This window comes from Centruroides sculpturatus, unplaced genomic scaffold (genome assembly GCF_000671375.1).
Source record: "Centruroides sculpturatus isolate CEXI.00-Female unplaced genomic scaffold, Cexi_2.0 scaffold449, whole genome shotgun sequence".
Lineage (NCBI taxonomy): Eukaryota > Metazoa > Arthropoda > Arachnida > Scorpiones > Buthidae > Centruroides > Centruroides sculpturatus.
Genome location: NW_019384714.1, coordinates 299,662 through 318,299, shown reverse-complemented (window position 1 = coordinate 318,299; position 18,638 = coordinate 299,662). Strand labels below are relative to the sequence as shown.

The 18,638-nt window shown below is 27.0% G+C and overlaps 1 protein-coding gene across 1 annotated transcript in view; it reads right to left on the bottom strand.

The window, feature by feature from the left end:
- The window catches only part of LOC111627893 (tyrosine kinase receptor Cad96Ca-like), a 36,123-nt gene that overhangs the window by 14,618 nt on the left and 2,867 nt on the right, over window positions 1-18,638 (bottom strand). The window contains exons 2-10 of the mRNA XM_023371574.1: window positions 17,474-17,793; window positions 12,680-12,760; window positions 11,463-11,614; window positions 7,757-7,807; window positions 7,252-7,656; window positions 3,400-3,528; window positions 3,231-3,314; window positions 2,513-2,641; window positions 2,271-2,427 (exon numbers count right to left, since the gene is read on the bottom strand). Of these exons, the coding sequence (XP_023227342.1) occupies window positions 2,271-2,427; window positions 2,513-2,641; window positions 3,231-3,314; window positions 3,400-3,528; window positions 7,252-7,656; window positions 7,757-7,807; window positions 11,463-11,614; window positions 12,680-12,760; window positions 17,474-17,522 (1,237 nt within the window). The 5' untranslated portion in view covers window positions 17,523-17,793. The remainder of the gene's footprint in view (window positions 1-2,270; window positions 2,428-2,512; window positions 2,642-3,230; window positions 3,315-3,399; window positions 3,529-7,251; window positions 7,657-7,756; window positions 7,808-11,462; window positions 11,615-12,679; window positions 12,761-17,473; window positions 17,794-18,638) is intronic.

Here is an 18,638-nt window from a genome sequence, read left to right as displayed (position 1 = left end):
TGTGTTTGATAATAAATTTTCTGTAGCAGGCTATTTATATTACATAGTGAATTTATAAGTAAAATAATTTCAAATTTTAATTTTTAATACAAAGTTTTGTCAAATTATATTTTAATTAATAATACATATATTTGATTTTATAATTGTAGTAATGCATTTACTAAAGATGTTTTTTGAATAGCACTGTAAAATGTTTTTTTTTATAAAACTATACAATAATTATTAAATAATAATGAGGACTTAATTTATCCATTATACATCTGCATTAGATCTTATATTTAATGCATTTCAGATGTATGAAAATATGTTTCAGCATTTTCTTTTTAATGTTGCTATAAAATAATTCTATTACTATTCTGAAGATTAAAAACAATTATCATCAACAAGACAGTTGAATTTTTACCTTGTTTATGAGTGAGTTAACATTATATGCTATTTTCATATTTTAATCCTAAAATTTAACTTATTAAAATGCATCAGGTAAATTACTATTTGTTAACAAACATATCTTTCAGAAGAATTCATTTGTGTATACTGTATATAAATCTAGAATAAATTTGGGGAATATTTTAAACAAATTTCCCTTAATTTTTCTTAGAATGTTTTGATTCTAATTGTTTCCAATTTATTATTATTTCATAAAATTGGTCTAAAAATACAAAATAAGCTTAGAAAAAATAGAAAATTTCTGGAACAATCTAGTAGTATGCTTACAAAAATATTTTTCTAAAAAATAAACTATTTAAAATGATGGAATCAGATTAATTTTCCAATCTTATGTAATTGTATTGTAGAAAAATACACAAAATTTGAATTTTCATGTATTTTTCTACAATACAATTACATAAGATTAGAATACTTTTCTAATTTCCAATTTCATTTACAATTTAATTAAATTAAATCATTTTAAAATATTTATTTCAAAATAAATAAAAATATTAAATATTAATTATTTTTAATGCATAACTTTTTCATATATCGTTATATTATATATAAATTCATACATATATTTAAACAAATATATGTATTAAATTTTTTAAACAATGTTAACATATACAACAACCTAGTACACTTGTAATATCAAACAATTTTCCAGATTTTTTATACAATGCTGAAGTAAAAAAAAAAAAAAGCAGTAGAAAAAAAGTGGCTGAAAGCCATGGAGAATCATGGATACTAAAGTTGTCCCCAGTCAGTGGTGTGAGTGACCAGTATGGTTATATCTGAATTGATTAATTAATAGAAAACTCTGAGAACAAAAATTGGACAGAGGTCTAGGTAGTGCAACTATAATAAGCAGTAGTTGAGTGTTTAAATTCCACTCTGGCCAATCTTTTCTTCCAGAAATTTTAAGTTAAAAATTAATTTATTTCTAGTTATTAAATTTATCATGAGATGGTGGCTTAAATGCTTAGCTCTAGCCAAATTGCTTAGCATTTGATTATTAATTAAACTTAATATAGCCCAATAAAAAATCCAGTGGATTATTTAATAAATATTTTGTAAATATATAGATATACATAAGTATGTGTTTAATTGCAATAATTTAATTTCAAATTTATAATACTTGAAATTTCTTCATTATAAATAGTTTATATACTATAAAAATAAACTATTATAATTTTCATAAAATATTTTTTAAAAAATGCATGCATGCATGTTTAAAAATATTTGTGTATCAATGATGCCAATATTATTATTAGAGTTCATTTTCTTCATAAAACTGTATGAATAATAATATTTGTCATTCAAATTTTGTTAATTCTATTTAAACTATTAGGTTTCAATATTATTGAGGATTACAAATGTGTTTCATTTACAAATAACTTTTTAGTAAAATATACATTCCAATTCAAAAAGCAATTTATGGTACAAGATAACTGATATGGTTCTCCACCAGAAAATACCAACTAAATGTCTAAAATACTAACAAAAAGTAATTCTGTAATTGATAAATAACATACAGTATCAAGGGCATCGCCAAGGAGGGGCAGGGGGCAGGGGGGGCAGCTGCCCCCTAGAAATTTGAAAAAATTATTTACATGCTAAGTTTTAATTAAAATAATCTGCTTAGGTTTATTGTAAGTTTAAAAAAAATGTTTTAATTACAATATTTTTTCTCCAGTATATAGTAAATGATTTAAAACTTTATGAATTGTTTTTATTTTACCTACATACAATTCATATCCTCTATCAATTTATATCATCTTGCCCCCCTTGGTCCATTGGCTGGCTATGCCATTGTACAGTGTAATAGTTTTAAATCTTACTTTTCATTGTTTTAACTGCTACAATTGCTGGCATTTGTCTTGTTTTACTAGTCTTGGCATCACATTTCCAAACCTGTCCAAAACATCCTTCTCCCAAAATCCCAAGAAAATGAAGATGGTGTCTTGGATATTCCCACTTTTGATCTTTTAACATTGTCTAAAAATATTAAAATAATCAAAATTAAATTAGAATAATAAAAATCAATTTATTTTTTGAAGTTTATTTCTTTATTTAAACTTACTCTAGTGTAATTATGGGGTGTAGTTAATGGTGTTAACATTCTGTGATGATAAAATGCATTTCCAAAGTAATTAAAATCTGTTGTAGTTATTTCAGAACTTTCTCTTCTCATTGATACTTTTTTATGAACCTAAATTATTATTATTATTATAATTAGTAAACATAAAATTACCAAAATACAAGAAGTTATATTATTCATATAATTGCTATTGAAAATAGTTTCAAAAAACAATAATACAGCTATAGCAAGATGACTGAGCAATGAAAACTAAATAAGACATTCATTATAATTAACTTATTATTAAATTCTATGAAACATTATAAACATAAAATTATATTTTCTCAACAATCCACAAACCTTTTTATAACAGTGTTGTGTCCTATAACAATCTTCACCAACGTTTTCCGTGAAGATTGTTATAGGACACAACACTGTTATAAAAAGGTTTTGTGGATTGTTGTTACTCAATGCAGTGTTAAGATTAGTAGTTGTTTTGTATATTTTCTCATTTTGTTTTTATAAAACAAGATATATGAATATTAAGGTTCATGATATCATATACGGAAAATAGCTAATTAATATATAAGAAATATTNGTCCATTGGCTGGCTATGCCATTGTACAGTGTAATAGTTTTAAATCTTACTTTTCATTGTTTTAACTGCTACAATTGCTGGCATTTGTCTTGTTTTACTAGTCTTGGCATCACATTTCCAAACCTGTCCAAAACATCCTTCTCCCAAAATCCCAAGAAAATGAAGATGGTGTCTTGGATATTCCCACTTTTGATCTTTTAACATTGTCTAAAAATATTAAAATAATCAAAATTAAATTAGAATAATAAAAATCAATTTATTTTTTGAAGTTTATTTCTTTATTTAAACTTACTCTAGTGTAATTATGGGGTGTAGTTAATGGTGTTAACATTCTGTGATGATAAAATGCATTTCCAAAGTAATTAAAATCTGTTGTAGTTATTTCAGAACTTTCTCTTCTCATTGATACTTTTTTATGAACCTAAATTATTATTATTATTATAATTAGTAAACATAAAATTACCAAAATACAAGAAGTTATATTATTCATATAATTGCTATTGAAAATAGTTTCAAAAAACAATAATACAGCTATAGCAAGATGACTGAGCAATGAAAACTAAATAAGACATTCATTATAATTAACTTATTATTAAATTCTATGAAACATTATAAACATAAAATTATATTTTCTCAACAATCCACAAACCTTTTTATAACAGTGTTGTGTCCTATAACAATCTTCACCAACGTTTTCCGTGAAGATTGTTATAGGACACAACACTGTTATAAAAAGGTTTTGTGGATTGTTGTTACTCAATGCAGTGTTAAGATTAGTAGTTGTTTTGTATATTTTCTCATTTTGTTTTTATAAAACAAGATATATGAATATTAAGGTTCATGATATCATATACGGAAAATAGCTAATTAATATATAAGAAATATTGTTTTTGATATCAGAAACATTAAAAGTTTTTAAATAAAAATTTATGGATCTTTCTTTAATATTTTAACAAAAATTATTGTTAAATTGGTTAAAAATTTTAACCAATGCACTAAGTTATTTATTTATTAAGAAAATTTATTATGTCATTTACTATAATTTACAATTTATTTACTTAATTTACTAATTTCAGAGAAATTTAGAATAATAATACTCTAGAATAGGATTATCAAGTTTACATTTTATACAAGAAAAAAAACTTATATTATAAAATTACTCTGAGGTTATAATTATTTTATTAACATTTCTCACTCTAGTAATGGAAAACTTTTGATATACTTAAATATCAAAAGTTCATTAAAGAAGACATAAATAGAAAATCTTCTTGACATTTTATACTATCATGCATATGATATAGCTAAAATTATTATTATTATTGTATTGTATTATTATACTTTATACATTACTTTATATTTATACTTATTATACTGTTTGTATCTGTGTTTAAGAATTTCCGATTAAATGACAAGTTTTTAGTATGACTGCTTTCTGTTATGTGAAGATGTACTGTATGTGCTGTTGATGTTTCTAGACTTTCACATAATGTATATGGTATGGCACCTGTGCAAGAAAGGACTTCAGACATAATGAGATTTTATGGACAAATTTTGAGTATTTATTAATTTTTTCAGTTTATGTATTTTTTATGTTGTGGGTGCTGAAACAGCTATGTCTATGAAGTCAAAATCCAATACAAGGGTGGACAAGGTGGGCAGCTACCCAGGGAGGCAGATTGCTAGGAGTGGAAAAGTTGGCTAAAAAAATAAAAATAATAAAACATTCTTAATTTCAGATAATCGATTATTTTACTTTTTGAAAATAATTAAGTAATTAAATGTGTGAGATCTGAGAACTCAGATATTTTGATTAAAATTACACTATGCTTATATTTAAAAGGAGCAACAAGTAACTATCTTGCTCTGGGCAACATAATTGCTAGGTTGGCCCCTGTATGAAGTATGTGATTTTGTTTTGTTTGTCAATGGATTTGATGTCTGATCTGTTGTGATAGATTTTTGTCTGTGATTATGGCTCAGTCATACTACATTTTGTGTGTATTCTTTTCTAAGGTGTGTATTTGTAAAATGATACCTGGATAAGTAATAGTTTGTGTTTGTGTGTAGATTTTGTATTACATTCAGGGATAACATTCAAAATATTTAACAAAGGGTTCGTAACAGAAAATTTTTCCTTAACAATTTTTTTTTTCGCTCAAATAGTGCATCGGAAGGCTCTAGTTTAGTAGTGTTACAGAGTATAATACGTATATTTTAATATTTTTAAAAGAATCAAACCATTGAGAAATGTTACATATGTTTAACAAGGTTCGGAAAACTTTGAAAATGTTAACAACGGGTTCGGCCGAACCTGTGCGAACCCGCTGAATATCACCACTGNATAATGAAAAGGGATAAAATAAATTATAAGAATGAGGTAGAGTACATATAGTAAATTATAAAATTTCCCAAAAGAAAATCATAGTTTTCACTTAAAAACTGATCTAGCTCTGATTTGAAATACAGTAGAGTCCTGAAAACTTGGCCTAATGTGGACCGATTGAGTTTGTGAAAATGCCAGGTTATCGGGAATGGGGTTAAAAAAAGAATGTACGAGTGTTTCCTCAGAAAATACTGTACTGTACTTGTTTGTATTGTTTGCTTGAGAATACAACAGAGAATAAACTGCCCAAATATCCTTAAACAAAAGAAAAGTACATACTTTATGAAGGCATAGAGCCTTTACTACATGAAAATGAAAATTAATGAATACACAGTGTACAATAATTTATCTGATAAAACAGACCTCAGAAAAATACTTTATGAGGCATAAAGCTGTCTATAATGAAAATTAAACTAGGGGTTTTTTGCCCTGCCAGGATGTGGCCGAGTTATCCAGACTGCCGGGTTATCAAGTGCCAAGTTTTTGGGACTCTACTGTATTATCAAAATTTTCAATAATTTCTACAATTACAGTATTTAACATTTCAATGGTAATTCATTAAGATGTTTTTAAGTGCTATTTGTTGATGATGTCACATAAAATGATAAAAAGCTTTATTAAAGTAATATTTGACTTCTTAATTTTGATAGCAAGGTATTTCTTTTGGGTAAGTAAACTAAATTATCACTTAAGAAATCAAGTTAAGTGAATGTGAATCTGTCCAGTTATCTAAATTTGTCCCACTTAACTTAAATAGGGACATTAAATGCTTGATTCACATATAGGGCTAGTAGAGCCAATGATATAATGCCAGTTAAAGTCATCATTAAGTTCAAACTTAATGATGGCTTTAACTGACTTTATCCTTCTATTACCTATACAACATCTGACAAACATCAAACTTCTAATTTTATCTATAATTTTCAATTATGCAAATATGATAGTTCTTAACTCTGCTAAATTTTTATGATGATAAATGCCTCTGATATGTAATAACCTTTAATTGATTAGAGTCTATCAAAGCCTACATGAATAGTTATATTATTGATAAAATATTGATTTTATCAATGATATACCAGTATTCAGAATATGTTTTGATCACAAGAAAGTTTTATCTTTTTGATTTATTTATTGTATATTTTATTATTAAGAACAAAATGATCGAATTTAAGATACACAAAATTTTAAAAACACCATAACATTTTAATATTTTATATGCTGGATCATAAAAATACTTTGTACAAGTAATAGAAGTAAGTAAAGAATTGGGAACATTTTGATGAAATTAAAAACTTTTCATTAATGTTATGTGGAAATTTATCTATTCTTAGCAGTTCTCTTTTTATTAATCAATTTTGATTAAAAATCACCTTTTTACTTAGTTCATTTTTTTTTATCAGTAACAATTCATAAAATATTTAGAAAAGAAAAAGTTGTTCTCTCAGAATAAGAACTTTGTTACTAAAATATGATTTTCAAGTTATGTGGTTTATATGTGATTTTTAACACTTCAAAGCTGTTAAAAATCACCATATTAGTTTTAGTACTGTATTTATCATCATCTAATGTTAAGGATTTTACTCCTAAATAGTTATAATTTTTTCATTATTCTAAATCTTCTATAAATTTTTCCATTTTGGAAAAATTATTTGTAAATAGACATATTTATAGACATATTTTTATCTCATTTTTCTTTCTGATATAATCTGTTTTCTTTAATTATATATTGCATACACTCCGAATAAAATATTATATGTTAACAAGAATTGTTAAAATGAAGAAGAGAATAATGGCAATAATAGAAAGCACTGTTGGTGTTATATCAGCACTCTGCCTAGTCTTTGTGCCACCTTCTGTGCCACTATCCTTTGTTGATACTGGTGGGACATTCTGCTTGTCAGAGGGGAAGATGGTGGTGGAAGAGGGGGAGGTGGATATGGGGTTCGAGGACTTCGAGGAGGGGAAATTTTTCTTGGAAGGATGGTGGGCAAAGGTGGAGGTGTTGGTGGTGTCAGATGAGGAGGGTATGAAGGTATGGGGCGGAAATGGCCGTAGCCTCGTCCCCCCTCTCTGGGGTGGATTGCTGGTACTAAAGGGAACCTCAATTGTTGGCTCTTGGGGTCTTTGATTGCTTTCTAATACTTGGACATAAACTTCAATTTTAGCCTATCAAAAAATTAATAATTAAAAAATTTTAATATAAACATTAAAATTTACATTTATATTTTTTAATATTAGCTATACTGCTTAAATAAATTAAACTTACAGTTTGATGTCCATCATTTGCAGTGATGAATAAATAAAAATCACTTCCAGCCTAAAATAAAAGAAGCAGTATTATAATTATTTAAATTTAAAAAAATAATTTAAAGTCTACTGTTTTAATAAAAGACAATAAAAAACAGCAAGCTTTTATAAAGAACTATATTAATTATTCAAATAAGTATTTTTGGGACACTTGGTATTTTTAAATTCACAAAAAACTTATTAAAGAATTAGACAAATAAGTTTTATAACCACATATAAACCAAAAAAATAAAATTTAATATAGATTTTTATGGTTTTTCAAATAAAATCTAAAATCAATATTCTTAATACATGCTTAATATTTATCCACCAATTCAAACTACATTCTCCCAGATAATATTAAACTGTTGCTGTATGATGATTTAACATACATTTATATAAATCATAAAATTATGATGTATTAATATTATTTTAATCATTGATGTTTTTATGAAGACTACAAGATTATTTTCATATTGTTCATTATAATCCAAATCCAACAATATAATTTTTTTTGTTCTTCTTTTTGACATTTGTTAACTTCTTATCTATTTTTACTCTTTCTCTTATTCAAAGTTCTTAAAATATTATTATAAAATATTTTTGCTTCTTTCTGGTTAATATTTTAATGATGCATATTCAGTTAGTATTGTAGCCTCTTTTTATTTTAAAATATATCACTTTTATATTCCTGAATTCTTAGGCTTCTTTTAGTATGGTACTTTCCATAAATCTAATATCTTGTTCATAATGAAAAGGGATAAAATAAATTATAAGAATGAGGTAGAGTACATATAGTAAATTATAAAATTTCCCAAAAGAAAATCATAGTTTTCACTTAAAAACTGATCTAGCTCTGATTTGAAATACAGTAGAGTCCTGAAAACTTGGCCTAATGTGGACCGATTGAGTTTGTGAAAATGCCAGGTTATCGGGAATGGGGTTAAAAAAAGAATGTACGAGTGTTTCCTCAGAAAATACTGTACTGTACTTGTTTGTATTGTTTGCTTGAGAATACAACAGAGAATAAACTGCCCAAATATCCTTAAACAAAAGAAAAGTACATACTTTATGAAGGCATAGAGCCTTTACTACATGAAAATGAAAATTAATGAATACACAGTGTACAATAATTTATCTGATAAAACAGACCTCAGAAAAATACTTTATGAGGCATAAAGCTGTCTATAATGAAAATTAAACTAGGGGTTTTTTGCCCTGCCAGGATGTGGCCGAGTTATCCAGACTGCCGGGTTATCAAGTGCCAAGTTTTTGGGACTCTACTGTATTATCAAAATTTTCAATAATTTCTACAATTACAGTATTTAACATTTCAATGGTAATTCATTAAGATGTTTTTAAGTGCTATTTGTTGATGATGTCACATAAAATGATAAAAAGCTTTATTAAAGTAATATTTGACTTCTTAATTTTGATAGCAAGGTATTTCTTTTGGGTAAGTAAACTAAATTATCACTTAAGAAATCAAGTTAAGTGAATGTGAATCTGTCCAGTTATCTAAATTTGTCCCACTTAACTTAAATAGGGACATTAAATGCTTGATTCACATATAGGGCTAGTAGAGCCAATGATATAATGCCAGTTAAAGTCATCATTAAGTTCAAACTTAATGATGGCTTTAACTGACTTTATCCTTCTATTACCTATACAACATCTGACAAACATCAAACTTCTAATTTTATCTATAATTTTCAATTATGCAAATATGATAGTTCTTAACTCTGCTAAATTTTTATGATGATAAATGCCTCTGATATGTAATAACCTTTAATTGATTAGAGTCTATCAAAGCCTACATGAATAGTTATATTATTGATAAAATATTGATTTTATCAATGATATACCAGTATTCAGAATATGTTTTGATCACAAGAAAGTTTTATCTTTTTGATTTATTTATTGTATATTTTATTATTAAGAACAAAATGATCGAATTTAAGATACACAAAATTTTAAAAACACCATAACATTTTAATATTTTATATGCTGGATCATAAAAATACTTTGTACAAGTAATAGAAGTAAGTAAAGAATTGGGAACATTTTGATGAAATTAAAAACTTTTCATTAATGTTATGTGGAAATTTATCTATTCTTAGCAGTTCTCTTTTTATTAATCAATTTTGATTAAAAATCACCTTTTTACTTAGTTCATTTTTTTTTATCAGTAACAATTCATAAAATATTTAGAAAAGAAAAAGTTGTTCTCTCAGAATAAGAACTTTGTTACTAAAATATGATTTTCAAGTTATGTGGTTTATATGTGATTTTTAACACTTCAAAGCTGTTAAAAATCACCATATTAGTTTTAGTACTGTATTTATCATCATCTAATGTTAAGGATTTTACTCCTAAATAGTTATAATTTTTTCATTATTCTAAATCTTCTATAAATTTTTCCATTTTGGAAAAATTATTTGTAAATAGACATATTTATAGACATATTTTTATCTCATTTTTCTTTCTGATATAATCTGTTTTCTTTAATTATATATTGCATACACTCCGAATAAAATATTATATGTTAAATCTATACTATTAAAATTTAAAACCAATTCCCGTTGTTTGACTTTCGTTTATTACATAGCATGCATTCTAATTAAATATAGGAGCGCATCTTTTCATCAAAGAAAAAGCACGCTCATATTTTGTAATGCAGCAAAACGAGGCCACTCCTAACTAAAAAAAGCTCGTATGTAAATCTAGCGCCGGGGGTCAAACGGTCAACTGGCTAAGAACGAAATCCTGCTAAACAACAGTTTGTATGTGATACCAACGCGTGTGCAGATAAGTATCGATATTTACATTCCAATATACACTCTATTAGAAGATTATTGCGCTTAAAATATATATAATAATTCTTCATAAATGTATGTATATATCTGATGATTAAAATTTTCTCATTTTCTGAACCCAATAAATATTACTGTCGGTTATCGAATATATATTAACTTTGATCAGGTTCATCAGTTTGTCCCAAATGTCCTCTAAAATAGGGCGTGCCTAGTAGTTTGACTAGACGGTATTGGGGAACAATGAAAGGTGTTTGATGCAACCTTGACTGTGTTTTTCTTATCCTTCGTCTAGTTACTGAGAAAATTAACCTCTTCAAGGTCACACTATAAAAATGTTCACTCACTCTTAGACTTCCGAATATTCTGAACTATCAATATAGTAAGCTCAGTTCATTGGCCACTAAATTTTAATGCGCTCCCTACTGATCCTCAAAACGTATCGCTTGTTAACAAACAGCCCACACTAACATGCCCACCGAAATCAAACAAGTCGAGTGCTGAGTCAATAGGAAAACATAGCAACAATGCAAAGCATGACCTTCAGGAGTGGTTGCTTCAAGTCGTGATTCTTCGAACTTATATAGGTAATATATTTAAGTATATTTAAAATGGATGGATTGATTTAAGTTTACTTCTATCTTCTGACCCAATTTTTTACTCTATAATTAACTTCTTCATAAATCGAGTCAAATCACTGGCAACAAGTAATAATGATTGATTCTATACAGTATGTAATTTTGCCCCTTTGCAAAACTGTCAACCGCTACAAATATAAATTTAAAAGAATAACACAATTTAGGAAGATCTTAAAAACAGATTTTGGAGCAACAAATAAATGGATTTATAAAAAACAAAGTCTTCATTACTCACCAATCCTTTCAGAGGATTATCGAGAATGACCACGCCACTCTTTTTATCGATTTTAAAATAACTAGAACCATCCAGAAAAACAGATGGTTCGATGCCGTACTCGATCGGATCCCCGTCATCATCTTTAGTGTCCACAGTAGCTATTCTACTGCCTAGAAAAATTTAAAAAATAACTTTAATACAGAGATTTCTAGCGAGATGATTAGATGAGATAAACTCGAAAATCCTAAATAGAATGAATATCTACTAGTCACAAAACAAACAAAAAAAAAGTTTGTTTTAATAATCTAAATAAAAATTATCTACTAATATAATAAATTTTGCGATTTTATTATTTAAAAAATTAATTTTAAATTGCTAATATTTAACTAAAAATCATTGAAAACTAGCAAAAAACAGCATTAAAAATTCTTCCTTTTCAGTACTACACGCTTAAAGGTCAATTTGACAATGTGCTGCAATCCCGGTCTAGCATACTTAAGCGTCATCACACCCTAGTTCCACGCCTGCCATCAACAACATTGGGATGCTTAAGTCACGGATCGTCGTAGAACTACCATCTTTTCCTTACAGCATCAGAGTCTGAAGTTTTTAACCGAAACAACACGTCGTGAACTGATAAGATTAGAAGAAATCAACCATTTACACGGTCATTATAAAAGTAGAGTCTATGCTTGGCTTAGGGCTTTGACCTTGTTCTCTTTCAACAAAGGAGCAGCAAATTTCTGAATCACGCCCTTTCCAGTTCATTGACCACGGATTCTTTACTAAAATGCGAAGGTTGTATTGTCCAAACATGAATACTGTTAATTTTATCGTGCACGCGTTTTAAATTGATTTCAAACTTTTTTCTTACATTACAACTTCATAAACGTATGCATGAAAATAGTAGTAATTTGTTATCTGGTTTAAACGCTTAAAATTAATTTTAAAAAAATATTAATATAAAATATTAGAATTTTATTAGTTTTGTGTAGTTAGAAAATCGAAAATTGTGCACAAAATATTTAACTTGTTTTCTGCACCAAATCCCCGACCACTTCCTCAAAAAACTGGGCTGGGACCAACACCGGGCCTCAATCTAGTTTAATTTTGCCAGAGGCCGATTCGACAGATTGTACCGATTTTGTATTAGTTACGTTCCATCTCCTAGCTGCAACTAATTGCAGTTCAAGTGGATTATTAGAAAAGCGTGTGTATCGTGCAAAAATACTCACCGACGGGTTCGTTTTCTGGAATTAACCATTCTCTTTTGAAGTCGAATACTGGAGGTGTATTTTGATTCGTGAAAGAATAACCTGTGATAAAATAGAAAATGGTAATTTTTAATACTAAAATATACGTTATAAACTAAATAAAATTTCAATAAAAATTAATTTGTTAAATTATTTCCTATTATTAGTTTATAATTTAATCTCTTTTCGATGTTCAGTTCTAATATATACTGTTTTAATATAAATTACACGTTATAAGTACGACAGACGTCCGTTGTTACGCATCATTATCAACAATATTCCTGCAACGAATAAATCTATTAAGGTTTGCATAGCTGAGGAAAACTAAAATTAAACAAAAAACATGAATAATATAATAAAAAACACTCGATTAATCTAACTTTCTGTTTAATTTTAGTGCTTTTTTAGTTAAGTAAATCTTAAAAATTATTTACACTCAAGAAATGAATTGTCCGCTGATATCCGTAATGAATCCAATTAATAATTATGAATTTAAGATTTAAAACTATACGTTAGCACATGTGTTTCTGTAATTAAAATAAATGAAGAGAAACGTACTGTATATGTTTTAATTGTTATTTTAATTCTAAATATTTATATACTTCTAGATTTTATCATAAGTAGCTGCTTAGAGATTACAGCATATTACAATTGCGTTTATTTATTAGATATAGGTTTACTACCTTATTGGATACATTTATATTCGAAGAATCTGTTTAGCGATAAATTGATCATGCCCTATATTTTTCCATATTCCGATGAAAAAGTTTATGAAGAAAATTTTGTTACTCAAATATGACTCGTACCTATTGTTATATCCCAGAGAGAACATGTGATACATCATGTAATGATTGACATTTTTAGGGAAATTTTGTTTGCAATTTATTATAAAAGTATTTAACAAAAATACATTGAAATATCTTGAGTGTTTTTATTTTAAATTGACGTAAAAATATTAAAGATGTTACAATATCAAACATGATAGTAAGTGGTACTTAGGTAACAAAATATAATTTGATACCTAAGTATTGAATTATCAATTTTAATATATATTTAATTATACTGTATGAGTAAATGCTAATTCAATACATTTCACCAAATTAACAATTTTTGAATACATAACATACATATATATTATGTGTATACTGCATTCCAAATACTTTATACACCATCTTATATAATTAACATTTATATATCGAATATATCTTTTCTTTTAAATTATACCTGATTTTTTCTGACAATATAATTGTAACGTAAATAATTATCTTCATTTTTATACGCTAGCCTATTTACATAAATAATAGGTGTTAATAATTGCTTACGTTATTCATCATTGTGTTTATTTACTTATATAGATAGTCACTTAGATTAAATGCACGTATGAATTTTAATATTGCTGTATTAGAAATATTAAAAATTAAGTAAAATGATTCTATAATATACACAAAAATATGTTATAGTGCTAATTATTATCTGGAAGCCAATCACTACGCTTGCTATAATGTCTATAGTAATAAAAATGAAGACAACACCCAAACAATGCGGTATAACTTGTCCACATTGTTTAATATGTCTGAAATAAATGCACTCGACTAGTCTGCTGTTTAGCATTGTAAATATGGCAGACAATGCAGTTTCTTTAATGTATACAAAAGTTTTAACCTGTTAGCATTTGAGATCACTAGAAAAATGTAGTTTTTCAGTTTGATCTGGTTCTTAACTTATATGCCTTTTTTTTAAAAATAAATATCAAAACTAGTAAGTAACGTAGTATATAACTTAATCCAATATTCATCTTCACAAACTAGATTCTGAAGTAGAATTAACGTGACCTTCATGTCAATTTTACAATTTATACAAAGCAAGAAATTAATCATTTTTGTTAGTTTTTTACTCTATTCATTTTTGATTCTTTTAAGGAGGTCAACTATAATTAACTTTGATATAAAAATATCTATTGTTAAAATGTAAACCTGTTTCGAATACGTGGCAATTCTGATTCAATAAGCTTAAAATAAAATTTCTGAACCATTTTTTTCCGGAAAAGAATAAAATTTGATCACATTCATTCTATTGTTATTAAAATTGCAATGATTATTTAAAATTTATATATATAGATTAAGTATATGGCCCAAAAATTATATATATAGGCCTATATATAATTTTTGGGCCATATACTTAATAAACTTATTCATGTAACAGAAGTTATTCATAGCAACTTTTTCCCAAACAATAGAATAACGTTGATTCGAATGTAATTACGTTTATTTATGTGAAGAGGGCATTCCAAAACTATCTTTCATTGTAATCATCTAATTATGATCATCAACTTGTGCATTTTTGCCTCTAGTCAGCGTACGAAAAACTACAGGGCCAGTACTCTCTGATTGCAACGCATTGAAACCGTCAGTTTGCAATTTGCAAAAATTATTCTGCATCCGATAATAAATACAGGCATAAATACCTCGAAATAAATATTAAAATTATGAAGAATATTAAGATGCATAGAAATTCAACAAAAAAATAATGCATAATAATGTCAAAAATGTATCTAAAATCATATTGTTTTTAGGTATTATATTTCCTAATTAATGCATATTAGAATAAAGATTATATGATATATTCACATGTTAATATATATTCTGCAAATGCGTCTTTAAGAAAGAAAAAAAAATTAAATTAATTTCGAACAACTACTCGATGCTCTCATGCATTTCGAAAAACTCACTTTGGCATATCACTCTATTATATAATTTCGATTTAATTAATTTCTCCAGCCCTTTCATTTCAGTCTATTAATATTTTCAATAATAAAGCTCATTAAATTAGAAAAATGACTGCATTCTCCTTGGTTGCATAACGACACAAGATCTATTCAGATATCGATTTTTGAATTAGCAAACCGATCTAGATTTTGCTCTTTTTTTAGTTTCAGCACAGCTATCTCGAGTCCAACCAGTCTTGCTGACTTATAATTACAGTGTCTGTTCGGTGAACATGCCCGAGGACATAACTCAATCCCACTCGAATTACAGCAGCTGTGTGGCTCCACCAACCAATGTTATGACGTGAGGACATGCGAGGCCACTGACAATCGGCGTTAAGTCTTAACTAGTGGTTAGAACATAATCACGAAGCCAATAGTAATAACTGCAGTGCTAATGATCATGCTGCTTCAATATATATATATACACGTATTTTTTGTTTTCTTTTTTTTTATAAATTTTAACTCAACCTTCAAGAATTTCCTTCTATTGTGGTTTTCTAATCGTTCGTGCCAGAAATTCGTCGAATTATCCAAACATTAAAACCTATATTCTGGCAGTATATATAGATTTTTATTTCGGGTACGACATATATTGAAATCATCAAAGCAAAAATAAATTTTATGAAGTAAATGTTAAAGAGTCTAATAATTATTAAAAATTATCTTTAATTTTATAATTATTATTAAGAAATTATAATATTTTTACTTATAAAACTAATCATTTCTCTAGATAACAATAGAGATGATATATTTTTTAAAACGTTAAGAGTTAATATTTATGTAATAATAGAAATGAAAGGTTTTAAAGTTAAAATTTGAAATATTATCAGTTTTAAAGGGAAACTGTTCTTAAAATATTTAATTTTTTTTAATAGAAACTAACAACTTAAAACTTTTACTTAGAAAAGTTTTACTTAAAAGCGAAGCTTAATCACAAAAAATTTTAACCACTTCTTAACATCTCTCTATACAGGATGGTGTTCAGCATATTAACATTCAAAAAGCAAAAATAATCAAACCCCATTAAAAAATTAACAGCTAAAACAGGCTTTTATCGTCTACTAAGGGTATTCCCCTAACATTTACTAAATATTTATTGCGATCATGAATAATTCCTTTCTTTCTTTTTTTTTTCTAATTCGAGGTAACTCTTCATCTGTCCTTGAACTTATTGATAATTGTTTCATTTATAATGCTAGTATCATTCATAGACATCTAATTTATTACTTTAGAAAGCATTGATAAGATGTATTTTGCATTTTACATTGTCCGCTACACAAATCTCATTAAAGAAAAAATGCACTCATTCAATAATTTATGCTGCTCTCGCTTTTATTTTTTTTTTTAAATAATTAGTAGAGAAATCATAAAACTGAATTTTATAGCTAATTTTAAATGAATTTCGATTATAACTTAATTATTTTGAATTCAATGTATCATTGTTATTGTTAATTATATTGATAGTTATATAGCATAACATTTCTAAACACCGGAAAAATGAGGAGTTTGCTTCTGATCGCGAGATACTTTCCAAGAAATCTACAACAGAAATGTTATACAAATTTACGTATTAATAATCAAGAATAATTCGTAAAATTGATATAAAATAAATCATAAGATCATAAAAAACTGTACTCGTTTTAGTGCGCTCCAGTTTTTCTTACTTTAGATGAAGGTGCGCTCTTTATATAGCGAAAGAATGGAAAAGTTTAAAATCTGATTTTTTGAACAACCGTGATTTAGTTCTGGAAAAAATTCTCGTTCCCGATCAATTTTCTATGATGTATAAATCAACTTCAGACAGAACCGAGGCCTCTTCAGAGGTACCAATTAAGCCTAAGTGCACTTATTTATGCACCCGAGGCAACGTGGCCATTTCGTGCTTAGAATTCTTAGCATATATATTTATAACAATTTGCTATTGTTTAACTGCGAACGATGCGCTTGGCCAAAAGACAAGAGTGGAAGAAGAAGAAAAGTTAATACCCGAGAAAGAAAACATAACATACCTGTCGGTAGCAGCATGACGAAAAAGCTGGCTAGCAGACAGCGTAACATTTCCTAAGTAATAACTTGCCGGGTGCCACTATACGATATCAGAAACCGAAGACATTCCATGGTAATAAATACAGTATGAAGAGAAACTCCGATATTCTCATTCCTCCTCCGTCGTTTACTTAAAAAACACGACTGGGTGTCCTCTTCTGGCGCGTAGTGACGTCTGCTATCCCAGAAATCACTGCTATGGCCCGTAACGCCTCGGGGCCAAGGGCCACTAGTCTGCAGCATCTCGGACCCAGCCCAGTCTTGACTCTAGATCGTCCTTGTCCTATATATATACATATATACGGATATATTTATGTTGCGTTGTATATTTTAAAGATATTACCATTAACTACGTTAAAATAACATTTTCCGCGAGTTGAATGTACTTTTCCATCGTCCTTTGTTATTAAAGAATAAAATTTATACACATTTTTTTTTTTAATTAGAAACAAATGATTGCTTTTTTACGCTCCAAGAGCACTAAGAAACATACGTATTTTTAAATTTAAAATATAAATTTAAATGAATTCTATTACGTTTTATAATAAAGCTTAATTTAAAATGACCCTTTGATTTTAAATATTAATATATTTAATATAAAGTGATATCAGTATTTTCATTTATATAGGTCTATGTGAAAATACTGTTATCAATAAAGACGTTATTAACGTTAAATTATGTATTTTGGCTGAAATTCATACGACCAACTTCAACAAACTTTCAGTTATTAAGTTAATTATGTTTCATTAAAAGTGTTATTCTACAATATTATTTCAAAAAATTATTTAGTGAAAAAAATTTATTACAACAAGATATTTATTATAACAAGAAGACAGAAAGAGAGTTTTCATTTTAAAATTTTTTAATTTATTAATTTGTTTCTTACAAAACGAAAGAAATTGGAATCATTTTGCTAGGAAAGTACATTTGTTGGTTTTTACATTACATTACGTTACATTAAATTATCAAGAATTATTAATAGGAATTACATTTTAAAAAATTTTATAGTAAATGAGCTAATTTAATAAATAAAATTAAAATATTGAATAAATTCAATGCCTAAGAATAATGTGAATCTATTATATATAAATATATATATATAATATGTTTAGAAAATGATAAGAAAAC